General features: G+C 42.1%; 1 protein-coding gene across 1 annotated transcript; it reads right to left on the bottom strand.

Annotated features, from left to right (window-relative positions):
• Positions 1-1,135: 1,135 nt before the first annotated feature.
• Positions 1,136-20,616, bottom strand: DUSP5 (dual specificity phosphatase 5). The gene is made up of 4 exons (XM_089656503.1): positions 20,217-20,616; positions 12,208-12,344; positions 6,641-6,860; positions 1,136-3,940 (listed from the first exon to the last, which is right to left on the bottom strand). Exons 1-4 carry the CDS (start codon positions 20,578-20,580, stop codon positions 3,540-3,542), a joined length of 1,122 nt encoding a protein of 373 aa, XP_089512629.1. The 5' UTR covers positions 20,581-20,616; the 3' UTR covers positions 1,136-3,539.
• Between the last annotated feature and the right edge of the window lie 208 nt (positions 20,617-20,824).

A 20,824-nucleotide genomic window follows, 5' to 3' on the forward strand; every position in this document is an offset into this window, starting at 1 on the left:
GAGTAGAAAAGCCTGTCCAGCATGCTGCAGAGAAGGATGCTTGCTGTGTGTGGAAGCAGTGATCCCTTTCCAGAGGCCCAACACACCCTCTTGCTGTTGACAGTATTGACAGGCAGGGATCTGCAGGGGGTTGGGGATTGGACATGAGGATTTTCTAGTTGCTGGTTTGGTCTATGGCAACAGCATGGCTTTGTAGTAGAAGAGTCCAGGTGCTTAACTGGCCCACCTGCAGTCCAGACCTTTCATCAACTAAAAATATTTGGCTCATCTGGAAGAAAAAAAAAACCCCGGGACTGTTGAGTAGTTTGAATCCTATATCAGGCAAGAATGGGACAACATTCCTCTCAAAACTCCAGAAACTGGCCTCCCCAGATGTTTACAGAGTGTTAAGAGGGGATGCTGTGATAAACATTGCCCTGTCCCAACTTTGAGACATGTTGCTGAAATAAATTTCAAAATGACTTTGAGTACATTTTCTCAGTTTAAACATGTGATGTTTTCTATGGTAAATAAAATATGGGTTTAGGAGATTTGCAAAGCATTTAATTCTGTTTTTAGGTAATTTTTACACAGCATCCCAACTTTTTTGGAATTGGGGGATGTACTTCCTTTACTAACAGATGCACCTGCTCTCAATGCTGTATAAACTGTATGAAGATTCATACAGGCAGAAGCATGGGGGATTTTGCTTCCCTGGAACAAAATGGAGTTAGGCAGAGTGCATAGAAAGCCATGTATTTTATGAATGAATACAAGGCGTCTTGTGATTGGAAGTGGAGAGGCAGGCAGATCTCAATCTCTGAGCCAGAGGAAGCATTTTATTAATTCATAAAACACAAGGCTACCTATGGATGGTTGAGCAGTGCCCATCTCGACTATTTTGTTCCAGGAACAGAAGTCCACGTACCACTTCAGAACATTGTATGTACACATGGCGTATACTATATGTGGACGATGCATACAGTTTATACAGCAACCAATAGGAAAGCCTGGCCAAAACAATCAAAAGTCATAGAAAACCTGGAGTTCGGCTTTAATGAAAGCGAGATGGATCAGAAATTTCACAACAGGGTAATAGGCCATTATTATGCTCTTCAGTCTTGCAACCACCAAGGTTAAGAAAAAGCCACAAACATTTTCAATTTAAATAAGAAAGCACATTTATTGGCACAACGAAGGTTACACCTTCAACATAAACAAAAAATAAAAAAAGACAACACAAGTTATTGCATGGTACCTTGTAATATTCTGATAAGGAGCAACAACTTCTCTTTATACAGTAGTAATAGTGACCTCTATTGCTGAAACCAGTTGTATTCTTCCAGCAGCCAAAAAGGTTAAAAAGTAAACATTCCAGTGTTAACCAACACAGCAATGGAATTGACAACCTTAAGGTGACCATACACAGGACATGATTGTCCAGTAAGATTTTTTTAGTTATGACCTATTTTTAGTGCTTCGAAGTGACACTTCACACTTTACTCCAGAACTGGAAGCATGTGCATACAAATCCTACAAATGCATCTTATTTGTCGGATTCAGTACCAGGCCAAAAAAATAGAAAACTTTTAGATTTAGATTTCCCAGCATCACTTTCTAGGAGGACAGTTACAGAGTCACGTGTGCAGCAAACCTGGTCATTGCTACCTTCTCCTGGGATAATCCAGAGCCCAAATGTTCCCACCTCTCCTTCATTAGGCCAAAATGCTCTTTTTTGGAAAACCTTTCCAGTAAAAGATGTTTTGGTGTCCAGACTTTTTGCCCACCATCAAAGGTCTGTAGGAGGTTTTGGCCTGCACTGGGCTTTGACTGGCAATTTCAATTGCACAACATCTGTTGTGTCCAGATATCCCAGAAAAATACAATTTTTCCAAAGTGTCCAGGAGAGAAGGGCACAAAAAAGTGAAACCATTAACCGGAAATCAGGAACAATAAAAGCATTTTAAGTTTTTATATTTGGAGGTTGTTAAACTGCTACCCAGGGCCCCAGGGCATCCAAATTAGAATTCCACTCACCGGTGGCTGTGTAGACCCTACATTGTTAAGACCTCCACAAAAAGACCAAACAAGTCTTACGGTTCTGCCCAATGCTTAGGATCTGGAACATCCACCAAGTTTTAATCAAGACTTCCTCTGTATGGTCACTGTAAGGCCATCCCAACCATATTGAGACTTAAATATTGCTTGTTATTTTAACATAACTAGTGCATTGTTCCCTATACATTTGGACATGCATCAAATGCCAAGCCTACCCAGCGCTGATTTATACTACAGGCTTACAGGATCTCTTTCTCAGAAAAAAAATTATCATGTTGGAATTTGAATGGTGGTTATCCATGCATTTTAAAAAAAATCTGCTACAAATTGCAACCCGATTTTATCTATCATCCAAGAATGGAAGATTTGGTGCTTCCATCTGATTGGTGGCTGGAAACAATGCAAACATTTTCCCCCTTTTTATAAACAAGGCCCAGATTGTCTTGTATTTTACAAAATACATTGCCAAGATTAACAAAAAAAAAAATCAAAGTTTTTATAAAAAGGTTTTAGGAGAAGCCAATGTGTTGTGGTTTTGTATAGTGTAGTGAAGTATTAGAATCTCTAATATTTATTACCGTCTAATCCCCCCCAGGGAGATTGTACCATATTAGAGGTTCTAAATCTTCCCATTTCTAGGCAAAATATAAAGTTGTCATGAACTCTAAATTCACAGAAAAATATGCAACATTTTAAGAACTTTTCAATACTGAATGTGCAGTGTGGGGAGTAATTTTTCCAGTGCATGGCAAACTTTCCAGTATTCCTATGGAATACTACCAGCCATCTTGAACCTTTTTTAGCCTAAGTAGTCTGATCACAGAACAGCCCAGTTTTATAGATCGTGAATATCTTTCTGTGCAAGCATGGGAATGTCAACACATTTTCGAATGTTAGTAGTTCTTTATCATCAAGTCATCTCAGGGTAGATTGTGTTGAGCCTTGACAGACATATCTAACTCAAGGTACTCTGGGAAAGTGTCCAAGGAGGAGAGCCAAGGAATGGCATTTTCTTCCACCTACTGTACAAGATGGTCAAGAGCCCAGCACGGGACGCCTATCACACCTCAGTAGAGTTACACTGCCAGTTGCAGTGCATAAGGTGGTCCTCACCTACCACTTGCCCTACATTGAATGTAAACATCCCAGATTCTACATAACTTATTGCTACGCAGACCTATCAAATGAGAGTACACTGCATGTGTTTGTGCTAGAGCAATCCTCTATTATTGGAGGGTAAAATATTCCATACCCTCAGTATGAGAGGACAGTCAAAAATACACAGAACTTCAACAGAGTAAATGTAACTGCAACAGGACGTATCCAAGTCTGTAAACTTAATCCAAGTTTTGGACCAGAGAACGTAAAGTCTTTAAAGCATAGGATGCAACTTGTAGGGTGGCACATAGCATGCCGTGGAATGGCGACACAGTCTATTGTATTGCACTTTGTTTTTAAAGTCTGTATTCACAGTTTAGTCCACCGTCTCTACGGCACATGCGTCAGCAGGAAGAAGTCGCGGTGATTGGACTGAGTTTCAGTTGGTGTACAGGAGACCTGAGAGGAACGGGGGTCAAGACGGAAGTGGGGAACGTAAAACAAGACCCCTCAAAGTGCTGGCCAATGTTCATGTCCTCGGCGAAGAAGGAAACAGAGTCCCTTTTGCAAGACATGACAGGGCCACTGGGTTTGGAAGAGAAGATTTCGGACTCATAGTGAAGGAGCTGGCCCATGAAACTGAAGTTGGGTGATATAAGGCTGCGGCGTTGTTTGATGTACTCAAAGGCCTCCTCCAGGCGGATCCGTTTGGTCTTCATGAGGTAGGCCATACATATGGTGGGCGACCTCGAGATGCCAGCCTCGCAATGAACTAGGACTTTTCCTCCAGAGTGTCTCACAGTATCTGCAAACAGATCAAAATTAAACATAAATAAAACTGTAGGAACACATCTGTGCAGAACAAAATACGGTGTCTCTAGTCCTATGCATGCATATGTGACGATGTCCAGGTGTATAAATGGTAGGAACAGAAAAGATTCAAAAATAAGCAAAACTATCCTGCTTAGAATATTGGTGGGTTCAGGGATGGTAGTAACCCCTATACCAGGGGCAGACTGACAACTCATGGGGCCCCCGGGCAATAAGGGATCATGGGGCCCCTGTGTCCTTGTCCAAACTCAAAAAAGCCTATGAAAAAGGTACCAGGGGCATCTCATGGGGCCCCCTACTGACCCCGGGCCCTCAGGCAGTGCCTGAGTTTCCAAATGGTCAGTCCTCCCCTGCCCTATACATACATATATTGTATGACTGTCAGAGCCTGACTCTTCAAACAGTAAAGCCAAACTTCTTTGGGCCCAGGATGCAAAGATCCATGGCCTGCCACTACTTAAATGTTATACAGGTTCTTAACTCTGTGCATGTCTAGTGCAAGATGGCAGTCCATTAAAACCCATGGGGAAAGATTTACTAAAACCGGTGCACTCAATCTGTTGCAGTTGTGCATGTTAGCCAATCAGCTTCTAACTTCAGTTTGTTCAGCTTTGGCAATAAAACCTGGAAGCCGATTAGTTTCTTTGCAATGTTGCACCAGATTTGCACTCTAGTGTTTAGTAAATAACCGCCAAAGTTGTTCATCACAAAGAAGGCCATTTTTCTCAAATACCCCCTGGGCTTATAGCATGTGGTCATTAACATTCACATGGAATGTCAGATATTCCTAAAATTGCTTCAAAAACCATCTGTATGGATGTTGGTTGACCTCTACCAAGTTCATTTGTTGGTGTATATTAAACACACCCTTAGCACAAAATACAAATTTGGCCAATGAAAGTACCCATTGACCACTAGGCATTGAGAGGGGTCAGCAGTCACAAAACCATTAACCAGTTTTATTGGCAGTACAAGCTTTGTCCTTGTAGGAGACAAAACAGAAGTTACCTCCTACTGAAGACAAATTGGCCATGTTAGAGCACCAGATCCTGTAATTACAAAGCCGTTCTGTTTATGTCAGTCTTTGAAGCATTCTCTAATGGCCTTAAATAGCCACAAAGACTTTAATAAATGGTTGGACTTTAAGGGACATGTTGTAAAAATGTCCCCCCCCCCCCCTTCTTCCTCCTCCACCCTATGTTTTGTGTTGCTATCCATTATGTCGTAAAACAAGAATTCTTCCCGTTTTTATGTGTAACCTGAAATGAACCTTAATCAGGTTTTTGCATATAATAATTGTTCTACAACTTGATAATCTGCATTGATTCCAAGTTTGCTAACCCTTTTATAATCCTTGGCACATGTGATGTATATTTTGATAACTTGGGTAGTATATTTAAAAACATTTGAGATATTTTTGTGACATTTAACTACCAAACATTTATCGTATTAACTGAACTGCAACCGTTTCAAATTTCATACAGAACATAGAACTGCAAAAAGCACAGACTGATTTGCAGTGTAAGGAATTCATTTTCGTTTTGACTTTTATAAATCACAGGCTAGAATGACCCAACACTTGTTTATCTAAGCCAAGATCCAAAGCAAACAAATCTTTCAGGACCAATTCACACCGATTTGCGCTGAAAAGCATGTACATTTCCATTCATTTTAGTCACCTAATGCACACTGACATAAATTTTGATGTCCATTGTGTCCTATTTTGCATTAAAATGCAAAATGTATGCAATTAGAAATTATTTTTCAGATATCACTGGTGTGAACTGGTCCTAAAGCCCAACTCTGGGAAAATAAAAAAAATTGTTATAATTCATTAATAGCTCATTTTATGTCTAGAGGAGAGGTTTTTTTTTTTTAATCTCCCCATTCCCTCAGCAGGTGGTGCTCTCCCATAGTCTGGCAGGGAACAGTCCCTCGGCATCCTCATCCAGTGCAGGCCTATGGAACCGTCTATGGTCCTGTCAGGAACCTAGACCAGTGGGGGTGCAAATGCTGCGAGGAGGAGTGGAGAATTGGGTAAATCAATCTTTCACTGCTTCCCTAAACCTAAACGAGCAATTACGCTTGCAGTGCAGGCATAGCCCTACTGCAAGGAATAATTTTTTACTGGCTTGCAGCCGGGTTTTTAATACAATCAGGATGAATGGGATACCAGCATACCTTGAGGGCTAAAAAGCCCCATGCAATTTAATGCAGTACATCACAATGCACAAGTGTTAACAGGCCCCCCAAAGTACTTTATGTAAGCAATGTAATTGAATTTGACTTAATATCAAACTTTTTGCAGTTTACTATACAGTCTGTATAGCAGGGCTCAGAAAGGGAAAACTGAAAGTGACATAAGAGGCCAATCAGTTCTGCTGCAGTGCATGAAGAACACTGAAAGAAGCAGCAGACTGATCTCCTCTGTCACTCTGCTCTCACCCGGTCACTGGTCAATAGTAGGATGGGGGGGGGGGGGGGGGGGTAACGACAAAAAAAGGATTTTTTTTTTAGCCGTTTGCCTGGAGTACAAAATACGCTCCCAAAAAATGGATGGGCTGAAGTTTTTACATACCAAGTAAAAATGAGAAAATCCATCATGCAGAGCATTTAAATTTATTGAAAATAAAAATGTTGCAGTTTAACGCCAGCCTTGAACAGCTTCACTCACCTATAAAATCTATAGCCTCTTGGAAGTGGCTACTGATATCCGTGGTATGGTTGTCTTCCACGGGAATCCATTTGTAGTCATATTGGTCTTTGAGGCATCCAGTGCTCTTTCTGGAAACATTTAGTAAGGCAGTAATGCGAAGGCTGGAGAGGAATTCACACTTGGATGCATGGTAGGCGCTGCCCAGGTACAGGAATGGAAGGATCTCGACAGGACTGCCCTGAAAAAGAAGATGTACAAAATGGTAAGTTTCTACAGGAAAAAAGTGGATATTAAAAAAAAAAAAAATTTAGTACATCTCTGCAATACATGCACATACCCCACCCCCTGGCATTCTTCTAAAAAACACTGCAAGTAAAACAAGAACAACCAAAACAAAAAACAAAAAGGAAACAAAAAACCCCAAAAGACAAACCAAAACAAAAAAAAGAAAAAAAAATTTTTACTCAAATCCAGTGAGCTCTCAACTTCTTGTAGGAAGCAAACACTGCCACACTAAAATTCCAAACAGTGCTGTCAACCCTGCCCAGTTCCACTAACTGAACTACAGAGCACCTTCCTCTTATGTTGTGGACAGGGGAAGTTGCCCACACTGAAATCCATGCAGTGAAGGAAGTTTGCTGAAGAAAGTTAGCATCTGAGGAAGGCTCTGATTTGTTGCAGCTTCTAATGCACATTGTGAGCAGCTCACAGTGTGCAGTGAAATCAGAGTAAGCCATTTCAGTCCAGGACAGAAGTCTGTGCAAGACTGAAGCCATGTCTGGAGTTCAACTTGAAACAAAACACAAACTAGTTTATATTGGACCTTGCAGCTGTTCTAGGTCAGGAGCTATATCTGTAGAATGTTTCATTACGCTCACGCACGCATTTGTTGTTTTATTATACATACAGAACTTCCACAAAACCCACTAATATTGACTGTTGGGCGACTACAATAGCAAAGTGGGTTCTTCAAGACTATGCGTAATATTCATGATGAAACAGCGGTGATCTAAAAATGGAATGTTGAGTTACATTTGTGATCTTTGGCTTTGTACCCTGGAATTAGAAGCCAGTGAATAACATTAAGCCCACACACCTCCTGCTGGCTGGCCCACATAGAGGAGGAAAGAGGCACTGAAAACACCATCGTTTCCTACCCCAGGACCCCGACCTCAGGTAAGCACAGAATCTTCCAGCATAACCCAGATCAGGCAAAGTGCTCATACAAAGCTCCCCTCAGTTAATCTCAAAATCAGTGCTTTTAAACAGGCAGGATGCGCACTTGACTTTGTAACCTCTTGTGGGATACAACAAGATGGAGCTGTCCGTTAACCTAATCCTTTAAGCCTTCTCAAGAATATGCCGTCTCAGTCTTAGCTGTGCAGCTGGCATGAGGTGGCTGTGTCACGAGTGATATCAACCAACATTAGCGCAATGATTTGATTATTATCTAAAATAACCAAAAAAAGCTAAGTATTGCTGCTGCAAGATATCAATTTTCAAAAAAATTTTTTTAAAAATGCTAAAGGTCAGGTTGGTTGCACTTGATAGTGTCAGGCATGGTGGTGAATACATTTTACTAAAATTAAAGAGTGACTACTTTCACGGAGAAAGAAAGAAAAACAACAACAAAAAAACCAAAACTGCAACTTCAACTAGAACTATAAGCAAAAAACTCATTTTGGATAGAGAAGGGGGGTTATAACCCCGGTTAGATTTTTTTTGCCATCTGTGTCCCATTGGGGAGATTTCCCTTCACTTTCTGTCCCATAGATTGTAAGCACTCAGGAGCAGGGCCCTCCAAACCCTCTTGTATTGTTGCTGTGTTGTCTCCCTTTTATATGGTATAAAGCAAACTGTTGGCACTATATAAATCCTGTATAATAATATAATAATCAAACAGGAAGTGAGAAAATCCCTTATATTAAATTAAGGCAATTCTTTGGGGACCCCCCAGGTCACCAGAACTAGTGTCCCTATTGGAAGATTTTCTCCCCCATTACATTTCTAGGGACAACCCAAAATTTGGGATTTTTCTTTAACTTTCAATGATCATGGTAAACAAGACAGAGGGGGAATCTCCATAACAGGGGCACAGACAGCATTAAGATTGACAGGTGTTTCAATCCCTCTCCACTATCAAAAACTAGAAAAAAAAAAAAAAGTTTTGCTTTTAGTTAGACTTTAAAAATATATAGCATATATAATTGCGACACAACTCATTGTAATTGAAGATTTGTTTTAAATGACCTTTCCTTTTCAATCTTCAACACTTAATTTTCTGCAATATGGCAACCTGGCATTCTATATACAGCTAGCATTTTTTGCACTTGCGTTTTTGCCGCATTTTGCATGGTGTTATTCATTTTTAAAACATTTTGTTGTTGCTAGATACCTTTAAACGCAAAACTCATCAAAAAAGGCAGAAAAACCATATAAAAAATGCAATACATGCTTTCTGCAGAGTTTCCACTGAAGTCTATAGAACCAAAAATGCAACGTTTTGCATTAAAAAGTCTGACCCTTTCAAAAAAAAAAAAAAATGAATCTGGTGAAAAACGCACAGATGTTAACCTGTCCCATAGGAAATGTTAAATGGACTGTACTGGGTTTCTGCAAAACGCTGCAGAAAACTGCATAGGTGTAACCCTGCGGTAAAGGGATGCAGACCCAGCCAGTTTCCTCATTAGAACCCTGAAACTGCAATAGCTGATTGAGAATTCTAAAGTCACTCCAATTCACATTCATTATGCACATGGACACAGGCAAACTGCTATTTTTTCAGAACAAAAAAAAAAAAAAAAAAAGAAAAGTGTAGGAATCTGCATCAAAGTTTGTTAAAAACCTTGAAATATAAGGCAAGAAAAACTGCACTGCATTTCAGGGGCCCATTCACCTTATTTTGCATGTTAACATGCATTTCCATCATCAGAAAAAGCACATCCATTGGAAGATTTCCTCTCTATCCTTGTTTTAGTGAAAAGTATAAAAAAGTTTGGAATTTGCATTACTTTTAGTCCCAAAGAGGTCAAAAAGGGAGAATCTCCTCAGCTGGGGAACACAGGTTCCAACTCTTCTCCACTTTATCCAACGCTACAGTTTTTGCAGTAGATACACAGTAATAAGACCAGTGCAGGTTAATACATTGCTTGAACTGGGTGGTATAAATATGGTGCAATTTTCTTTAACACAAAGTCATACAGCGTGCTTCGCCTTTATTTAGCATATAATCTTAAAAATGGCTTGTGCTTAAATTAAAAATTGCAAAAGATTGTTGCAATGTGATTCACTACAACAAATGGTTTGGTATTACCTGCCATACAACACAGTACCCACAGGTGCCATAGCATTTGATTTTTCCTCCCCCTCCTTGTGTCACGTTTATGAACATTTACTTTTAATATCTTGCAGTGATGTACAAAATGAGAAAAGCCATGCTGGGCTAATGCATGGCTTGCCATCCATCATATTAAACTGTCATGGCTGCACTTGAGTTTCCCATTACACATCCGCTACCAGGACAATCTCGCCATCAATAATTAAGTGGAAAGAGGATACGGAAGGAAGGTGCCTGGGTAATTATAGCGCCATAACATATACGGATCTATAGGGGACAGGAGATGAGTCAAAGGCTATTTTCTGCTTTTAGCCATCTCCGCGGCAAGCTCCAGCACAGCGCATTCCAAACAGGAAGCAATAATATCTCTATTGATCTCCGGAAGCGAGGCCTTTCACAAGCCCATATCCCGCTAATGGACCGAAGCTTAACGGACGGAAAGGCGTTTGTACAAAAGCTTAACCCTTGCAGGGCTTGCTCCTTTGCAACAGTTTGAGGATTTTCCTTTACAAAGCTATCTTTCTGCCCTTCTGTGTACTGACATGAACTGAGAAGCAATGACTTCTGAACTACTTATTTGCAGAAACTATTTAACCACAACTGGTATTTCAGTTTTTTGTGGCTGCTGATGATCAATACTCATCCACCCACCCTGAGCACAGCCCATTAAACTCAAAATACTTACACTTCCCTCCTCAATCCAACCATCTTTGCTGCATCGACCTGCCCAGCTCACAAAAGCCCTTCCAGTAAAACATTCTCTAATGCACATACATGCCACAGCCCCATTAATTTCAATGGCTCTGCTGGATCACTGGAGGCCAGTATAAGTAGGACTTGGCCATAACAAATAAGGTGGTGGCCCACATTTCAAAATAAAGAAAAAAAAAAGACCTGGCAGGGACATTTTTAAAAGGTTGTGTGGCATCTGGTATAGAGGTGGATTGACTGAGGAAGGTAAGTATTTTAGTGGGCAGACTGTTCTCAGTAGGTAGGTAGAATTTATTAAAGTACAATTTTACAATGCGTAAAGCCCAAGTTTTTTTTTCCCCCAGTAAAATTGGGCTTTACTCATTGTAAAATTGTACTTTAATTCTACCTACCCCCTGAGAACAGTCTGCCCACTAAAATACTTGCCTTCCTCAGTCAGTCAATCCATCTCTATGCCAGATGCCACACAGCCTTTTAAAAATGACCCTGCCAGGTCTTTTTTTCCCCAGTAAAATCAGCCAAAGGGACATTACTTTCCTTTAGTGAGGTGTATCCCTTGTGCTACAGTATCCTACTTTCGCCAAGTCTTTTACCTCCAAAGCCCCCCACCCGGTGGGGGAAATTAGAACCAAGGGACCAGTAAAGGCCCTTATCAAGAGTGCCCAATTATGCGCGCCCTTTCTGCCCAGCTGCTCCATTCATAAGAGCAGTTGCTACAACTTTTGTAAATTAAACAGAACCTATGATAGGAGGATGAGCAGATGATTGATAGGCCCCCCCCCCTCCATTCATAGATCCGGTTTCATCCATGGAAGCTGCACTAATGGCTTCTATGAATTGAGAAGCAGGGTAGAAACAGACAGCCTGTTACAGTTCCTTAGTTCTATTAACCTCCACCATACCAAAGACTGCAGCAGCACATGGGACACCTCACTAGAGGCAAGTAATGTCCCCTGTGCTTACTTATTTGGGTAAACTTGGATTTTACATTTTCCACACATCTGTGCTTGTATTTAGAATTATGGATGGATTTCTGATGGAGTAAGGACATGCACTGATTTACTGAGTATGCATAGCCAAAACCTTCAGTGTGCACATGTTCCTGTCTGATCAGGGAATTCCTTGCACTTTGTTGGAACCTGTTCTCTTCCTCCTAAATCTCTGGGACAAAAGTGAAGACTTTCAACCCTCTCCCAATCAAAGATTAACAAAGGACCATTTCTAACAGTTTAGAAACACCTGCTATGTGTGGACATTAGAGAGCTGGCAGTTTGTCAAGATTCCACCTTCTATAGAAAATTGTTGGGATTATCTGTGCATGTTGTGAACCTTGAAGGTGAATTTCTCCACAATGCATATAGCTGCAGCAATAAATGAGTCATTATTTAAAAGTGCTTCTACTAGTTTAGAATATGTACTTTATGTGTGCAAAGTCTGGGCACAGGTTCACTTTAAGAAAGCAGGAATATTACAGATTGCCAGAAACATACAATAAGCACAAAAGGGAGAAGAGAGGTCAATGAACAGTCTTCTGTACCTGATCGTATGATGGCTTGTGGAAGGAGGAGAGCTTCTCGCAAAGGTGGTTCTGACTGATGTCATTTTCTTCCTGCGACAAACTCTTTTGATCCACACAGCATTCTGGGTACTCTGTGCGAAAGGATTCATATCCACCTGCAAGAAAGAACAAAAACTGTTACAAACAAAAAAAAAAAAAAAAAAAAATGATCATTTTAAACAAGAACAATGCATCTAAATGCGGGCTATCTGGGTGAGAAGCCTTCAGTCGAGGACCCGCAGCCATTTTTTTGGTCCAGGACAATAGATCCGGCTTTACTGCTCTCAAGCACTTCTATCCGAGGCTTCTCACAAAAGGAGCCTTCCTTTTTGACAGAATCTTTAAAGGAAACTAAGGAATTTCCTCTCTTTTCCAGCCCAAATTTGCACATTACCATCAGAAACAAGAGAAACTATGACTGAATGACAACTCAGTATATTAGGGGCCAGTTCCCCCAAAAATGACATTTGTTTTTGGAAGAGGCCCCCTGTGGAAGAGGGAAAAACAAAAAAACAAAAAACCACAACTGCCATTGCCAACCTCCCTAAAATGCGTTATGGTGGTCTTGCTGATCATTGGATTTCAATATTTTGACTCTTAAAATCTGCCCCAAAATCAAATATTTCCAAGAAGGAAAGTTTTTTTGTTTTTTTTTTTCCCCCCCAAAAGAGACTTCATAATGATTTAAATATATGGCTACAGAGCCACAAGTATTGAAATGAGGCATTTTAACCCAACTCTAAATTCACTGCTTGTTCAAAGGTGAAGTCCCAGAATATATTAAATCCAAATACAGCAAGGCAACTAACATTTTCATGCAGAGTCCAGTCATTGCACCTCATGCATGTTCTTTGCAGAAAACCCGATGGGAATACAATCACAAGGGTACAGAAACCAGGATTATTAACAGACTGTTCAGATATTTCCCAGCATACCAGGCATTTTCTGTAGGATCTGTTAATCAGGAGCATTGTTCCAGTGCTTGATCAGCAATCATGTTAATATTGCTCAGCGTCCAAGCTAGACCTCAGTAATTTCCTTTCCAAATACCAGCCAACACTTATTTTTTTAGTGGCTTCTCACACAGTTTTCACCTAAGATTCACACATTTTTTGTAATTGTAATCAATTGGGAAATGTGTGAATCCTGGAAGAAACTTCCTTGGAAAATTTTTTAATTGATAGGTATTTATACAGTACCATCAATTTACGCTGCTCCTTACATACTATACATTCGCATAGGTGATTTATAAGTGATCTATAACTAATAAGACAATATTTGCTGTGCAACATTCTGGAAAACAAAAAAGGGACTCTTTAAAATTGCCACTTTCATAAATCAAGCAATACCTGCCAAAATTACAGACAAATCCCTGACCTCCCAATGTACCCACACCCTGTTCCCAAAGAAAGGGACAAGGACAGTTATATAACACTTATTTCATATACATGGGTTTATTATTAGTACATCAAACTGATAATAAGATCAAGCTGTTTACAGAATGCAGGGTGATCATCATCTAGGTGGTGACACATCAGTGTGATGTGATCACTTCCTGTGTGATGCTAATTGCCACCATAGCAGGCTGTTCCAGACTGTCCCATCTGCCCTGCCTTAATCCCAGCTCATGGGATAAAGGACCTGCAGGGAGTCAATAGGAGGCGATTAGCAATTTTGCCTCTTGTGCTGGGGGTGGCAGGAAGGTAACCCAGGACAAGGGGAGGAGATCTGACAGTGATGATTGCAATTCACTGAATTGGGAACATCAATGGACAAGCCTTTCATTCAATTAGATGGTTACAGTACAGCCACTAATAAAGGGATCACTATAGACAGAAACAAATGTTACATTATACACATTAGGGAAAACAACTAAAAACAGTGTACAATCCACACCTCCACCTCCCCACCCTCACACCTGTCCAGCAATTAAGATATTTTACATTTTTGTGGTGTTGCCATTAAAAGGCAAAAGGAAGCAGCAATATTAGTTCTAGCATCTACTAGGAGCTGACTATTGAGGGCACACAATCTGGTCACCGCTGACCTTTCCCAAGGAAGATCACTGTGTGAATGTGTAAGCTTTGGCCAATGGAGAAGGAAGAGTACGTGTATCAGTAACTGAATGACAGATGGCTTTTGAGTGAAAGCCACCATGGCTGGCAAAATCCATCCTGGAAACAGACTGTGCCCCAGTCAGATTACATCAGGAAGGGCCCACGGACATGTGACCATAATTGGGCAAACATCAGATCTGCAGGCACCAAATATATCAGTACCCCATGGCACCCTTTTATTAACACCCCCCCCCCCCCCATTAAGCCACAAATGGTATTAAACTCCCTAAAGAAATCAGTTGAGGAAAATCAGTGTTGCATACACCAGTCAAAGCCCCTCCAATTGCAAGGATTATGAGCAGATAGGAAGTCTCTCTGCCAATCCAGAGTACTTGTTAGGGCACACAAGCATCTTGACACTTGTTGGAAAGCCTGTTAAGGTACCCATAGACATGATCTGACAGATGCCCAATTTGGTCATCTCAAAATCTATAGGCACATCTTCTGCTCTAATCAGGAAAGCCCAGGCTACACTATTCTTAAAGCAAAACTCCAGCCAAATACAAAATAAAGAAGGATAGCCCATTTAAAGATCAACAAGAAGCTTTTGCTGCAACAATTAATTTGAATCCAGAATTCCCCCCTCCAGTTTCTTTTCTGCCACAAAATGCCCTTAGTCTGAGATCCAACTTCATTTAAAACTGCTTCCTCTGAGCCCAGGTCACCTGGACCAACCCCAGTCTAACTGTACAGTGAAAGGAATAGCAGCACAGTGATAATCACTCTGCTTTCTCCTCCTGTCAGTATTCTTGTCAGCACATGAACTCAATGGTATTGATTTATTAGGCTCCATGCACACTGGGTGTTTAACGCTGGTAACGTTACCGATGTAAAGTCACGTTAAATAATAAAACGAGTTTTTCAGCATTTTTTGCGGTTTTCCATTAGCATTTAGTGGAGTTTTTTCGACCAAAAAAATATTAGATTTTTGCTCAAAAAAAGTCCAAAAATGCCAGACTTCCACGATTTACCGCATTTTTCAGCATTCGAGCTTTTTACAGCTAAAAAAACTCCTCTAGAAACCCACTAGTTCTGGAGGGTTTTTCCAGCCACAAAATGCTGATTACAGTCTATGTGTGCATAGACACATAGGACAACATGCTGGGGAGTTTACTGGCTGTAGAAAAAAACAAAACAAAAAAACCCTCAAAAGCCAAAAACAGCCACTGTAAAAACATCCAGTGTGCATGAGGACTTAAGCCTGGGTTCACATCCATGCGAATCTGTATATCGCATGTAATTCACACAGAAACCACACCACATTCCTGTGCAAATCACATGCGATTTGTGTGTGGTGCGATCAGAGCCGTACATTTTGTATGGCTCTATTCGCACCACACCAAAAAAAGCACAGGACCCTTTTTTGGGTCTGCACTAGAACCAGATTGCACAGGTATTCACACCTATGCAATCCGATTCTGCATCGCACCGCGTTATGTGGACTGCTTTAGGGGTGTTGGACTTAACATACACACCCGCAGCGGTTCGCATGAACAGGGTGCGATTCTGATGCGGAATTCACACTGAAAACACTGCAAATTCCACACCGCATCAGTATGAACCAGGGCTAAAAGGAAAATAGACTGTGCAGTTGCTCCAGAGCTTAGTAAATGAGGGGAAGCTCTGCTGATTTCCATCATCCAATCATGTGCAAGCGGTTTATTTTCCTTGCATGTGTTTGGGTATTCTTTGCAATGTGAAGCTTCACCTCATTTACCAACTCTGGAGCAAATGCCTCTGCAGAGTACAACCGCACAGTCTATTTGCTTTTAGTAAATCAACCCTCTTGGTTCATTGTGCTGCTTTATCCTCCCACTCTCCAGCTCAGCTGTACAGGGACTACAAGAGGCTGATTTTAGGTCAAATTCAGGAACGTCAGAACTGCGTGCGTTATAATAGAACAGTTAATGGTGTATGAATGATCCTAGAGATGTATGCATTTTTGGCCTAGAAGTCAGCTCTAAAGGCTCCTTCACATCACAGAGCTCATATCGACAACACAATGTATGTATGTTGGGGTCAGGGACGGACTGACAACTCATGGGGCCCCCGGGCAATAGGGGATCATGGGGCCCCTGTGTCCTTGCCCAAACTCAAAAAAGCCTATGGAAAAAGGTATCAGGGGCATCTCATGGGGCCCCCTACTGACCCCCGGCCCTCGGGCAGTGCCCGATTTTCCAAATGGTCAGTCCACCCCTGGTTGGGGTGCAGTTATTTCATGTTAAAAAAGGACTGTACCTTCAAATTTTAACATATGTAGGGCCACACTAATGGTTTTATTTTGAGTGCCCATCCAGATGCCCCCTAGTGTCTGGATCAATCAGACAAAATACATTAGATAACTCACTAGTAATCCACTAAATAAAACAGATCCAGATCAGTAGCCAAGTGCCAGATAAGCCCAGGAGCCAGCTCAATCAGCCAGACCACTTCCCCAGCCTTATCACTGTGCTGCTGGGCAATTTACATAACACCTCTGCTATTTGCATCCTAGATGTGACAAACTGCAAGGACAACTACAGATCCCCCCCCCCCCCTCCTGACCTGCCACTAACCTCATCCTAACAAGCCATATCCTAGCAAGGGAAGCTGCCTCCCCCCAGGGGGTGATGACTTTACAACCCATTAACAAGCTGCAGATTATTGCACCCATTGTAGGTACAGCTGAGATCCACATCTTACTGTGTGCCATTAACCCCTTAGAGCAGAGGGACTGTGATGATTGAATTAAATGGATTCTTCCTGCAGCTGATGAGACAACTATTTATGACACTTCCTGCCGAAAACCAACACTCCGCTTTTGACACAAATGTTCCAACAGATTTTTTTTTCTTTTTTTCCCATTCATTAATTTCGGTTACAATCACCGGTTCAGCCCTTGCCTCATTTATTTCAATCTTTTTTCTTTTTTGGTATTAAATAAATCTGTTGCCACATCATACAAATGCAAAGAAATATTGTATGACAAGAATGCAGTAGGAGCATGCTAAATCATAAAGATAGGTTCTATAGGTCCTTTGGATTGTAAGGTTGCACAAGCAGGGCCACTCTAAGCCAAATATCTTGATGAGTTCTCTAATACAAGTGTAAAAAAAAAAAAAAAAAAAAAAAAAAAAAAGGGGACCAATATTCTATTTGATTAGAAGATGGGCAAAATGCAATAAAAACATGTATGCATGGCTAAAAATTACTTTATGCCCAATTTTTCTGGGGGCCGGCTGGCAAATATGATCACTTTTGATTGCTTGGAAATTATTTGAGACAATCAATGAAACACAAATGAATTCTGCCTCCAAACACGTTTTATGCAGATTTTTCTTCAAGCAATTGGCCAATTCATGCATGAATTCCTTCAGGCTTACCACTTGTTACAATGTGATTGTAGAAACTATGTACAATCGCCTTCAGATTTAACAAACTATGTAACATGAGAACCTACCTAAAAAAAAAAAAAAAAAAAAAAGACCTTTCCCCTAAAATACTTGAATCCTTGAAATCTTATACATTGCAGGATCAGGGGTCAACCGTTTCCTCTCCACAATATCAGTTTCAGAATTCTGGAAATCAAATGACAGGATTCTAAAACCGCAATATGGCGAAGTTGACACCTCATTCATCTATAGGGGACACCCCCTGCTGAGAATTCATAACCAAAGCCACAATCACAATTTATCTGCAAACTACAACCACACATCAACGCCTTTAACATTACTAACATCCCCAAATGAACATGAAAAATTCTGACAAATAGCACCACTTCTACAACTGGACCCTATATGGTAAAGCTAGACTTTCCAAATGAATGGCATCAGCAATTCTGATAACAAATCATTTACCAGTAATAAATAAGGCAAGACTCATAAGACAGTGCATATATATATATATATATATATATATATATATATATCCGTATATATCAAAAAGGAAAATACAATGTAGACAGATCTGTATGACTAGAGATCCAGCAAGGATCTCATGAGAAGTGAGCTGAAGTGTGTACTACAATAGAAAACACTTCACTCCAGCCACTAGAACATCTAAATCAATAAAAAGGATAGAAGTAGTCTAAAGTCAGGTTACAAAAAAGTACAGAACGTTAAATGATAACTATTACCTGTACGAGACAACACAGTCATATCCAACATGAATGACCTTGAATACTGATATACATCTACATATATGGGATATAGTCATCTCTATAACAAGCCAGCAATCAAAACAACCATACAGCACATAATGGATATAGTCATGTATAAACACAATGTAGCTATTTTCAGCCCAAATATTACATTTAAAGATTTTTTTTTTCCCTGCTGGTGTTCCAGGTGGAGGAAATGAGTCATGCCTGATACAAATACATATACTCCAATGTAGCAGATACAGGAAGGGTTTGTCAGCAGGCTGTATTCCCTAGCTAAATACATTTTTCATTTCAATACACACATACATTCACACACATTGATTAGAAGTCATCCCCTGAAAAGCAGCTCCCCTTCATCCCCAAGAAGGGCACTCATCCTCCAGGAGCGGAAATCCTCCACACATTCCCTTCTATACAGGGCTTACACCAGCAGACAGATACCCTCCATCTTTCCCACAGAACACTCAGCTGGAGATCAGTCTCCATTCCCCTACAGGCAGCAGATCCCCTCCATGCTTCCTATAGGAACCAGATACTCTTCTACCCCCCCCCCCCCAATAGGCACAAGATTCCCTCATTAAAGCATCAGATCATCACCATCCTCCTATAGACATCAAATCACCTGCATCCCCTCTTTAGGTATCCCCCCTCTCCCCCAATAAACATCAGGATGCTTCATCCCCCTATAGGCATCAGATCCCTTATAGGAAGTAGAGCCCCCGAGCCTCCCATAAGTACCAGACAACCCATAGGTGTGGTATTCCCCCCCCCCAACCATAGGTAGTAGATCTCCTATAAGCATCACATCCCTTAATCCTATATAGGTATTAAATGCCCCCCATAGGTAGCAGAACCCCTTCAGGCATCAGATCAACCCCATCCCACCTATAGGTATCAGATCCCCCCACCAATAAGTAGTTGATCCCCACCATTCCCCCTATAGGATATAGATCCCCCTGTAAGGCATCATATTCAACCCCTCACAGGCAGCAGTTTACCTCCACCCCCCTTCCCCATAGGTAGTAGATGCCCTCCATCTTATAGGCAGTAACCCCCCTGTAGGTATCAGACCCCCCCCCCCTATAAGTAGTAGATCACCTCCATCCCCCTATAGGAAGCAGACCCCCGTTGGTATCAGCCCCCCCAAGTAGCAGATCACCTCCACTCCCACTATAGGTAGTAGACCCCCCCTGTAGTTATCAGATCACCTCCGCCCCCCTATAGGTATCAGCCCCCCCTGTAGTTATCAGCCCCCCTATAATTAGCAGATCACCTCCACCCTCCCCCCCATAATTAGTAGATGACCTCCACTCCCCCATAGGTAATAGACCCCCCCTGTAGGTAGCCCCCCATAATTAGCAGATCACCTCCCCCCCTGTAGGTAGCAGATCACCTCCACCTCCCCCCCTGTAGGTAGCAGATCACCTCCACCTCCCCCCCTGTAGGTAGCAGATCACCTCCACCCCCCCCCCCCCTATAGGTAGTAGATGCCCTCTATTTCATAGGTAGTAGACCCCCCCCCCGTAGGTATCAGACCCCCCCATAAGTGACAGATCACCTCCACCCCCCTATAGGTAGTAGATGCCCTCTATTTCATAGGTAGTAGACCCCCCTGTAGGTATCAGCCCCCCCCCCCATAATTATCAGATTACCTCCACTCCTCTATAGGTAGTAGACCCCCCTGTATGGATCAGATCCCCCCCATGCCGAGGCTCGGTCCCCCCACTCACCCTTCAGGAAGCAGATACGTGGCGCCCCCGGCAGGCTGCTGAGGGTGGCGATGACGATGTGAGCCGGGCTCTCCTTCTTCAGCTTCTGCCACCTCTGGCTCCCCTCATCCAGGACCACCACCACCGACACTTGTCCGTCCCGGAGCCGGCAGCGGGCTCCCTCCTCGGGCACCACGAAGTGTAGCGGAGCGGCTCCTCCCCGAGCCCGGCGCAGCAGCACGGAGTTCAGGTTGACGTTGATGGATCCCCGCACACTGGAGGCGCTGAAAGGCAGATAAGGGCGGCAGTCCAGTACCAGGCATCGGGACAACTCCTTCCTGATCAGCCGGTGCAGCCGCCGGCTCTCTATGGAGGTCACCTTCATGTCTGCTCCGCCGCTGCAGCTTCTCAGGCTCTTTAAATGACACTTCCGCTCCGGGGGATCCCGCGGACGTCGCTTATATCTCATCGGGCCGCCCGCCCGTGACGTCACTGCCCATATATGGAGAGTGAGGTCTCCATTCATAGAGTGGTGTGTGACTCCGCCTCCCTCTTGGAAGAGTTCCCCCGCTAGAGGGAGGTGTGAGCCGGGATCCGTCTATGTAAGCAGAGCGCTGCGCTGATCCGAG

This window comes from Staurois parvus, unplaced genomic scaffold (assembly GCF_062004578.1).
Source record: "Staurois parvus isolate SC_StPar_1 unplaced genomic scaffold, SC_StPar_1.0 ptg000911l, whole genome shotgun sequence".
NCBI lineage: Eukaryota > Metazoa > Chordata > Amphibia > Anura > Ranidae > Staurois > Staurois parvus.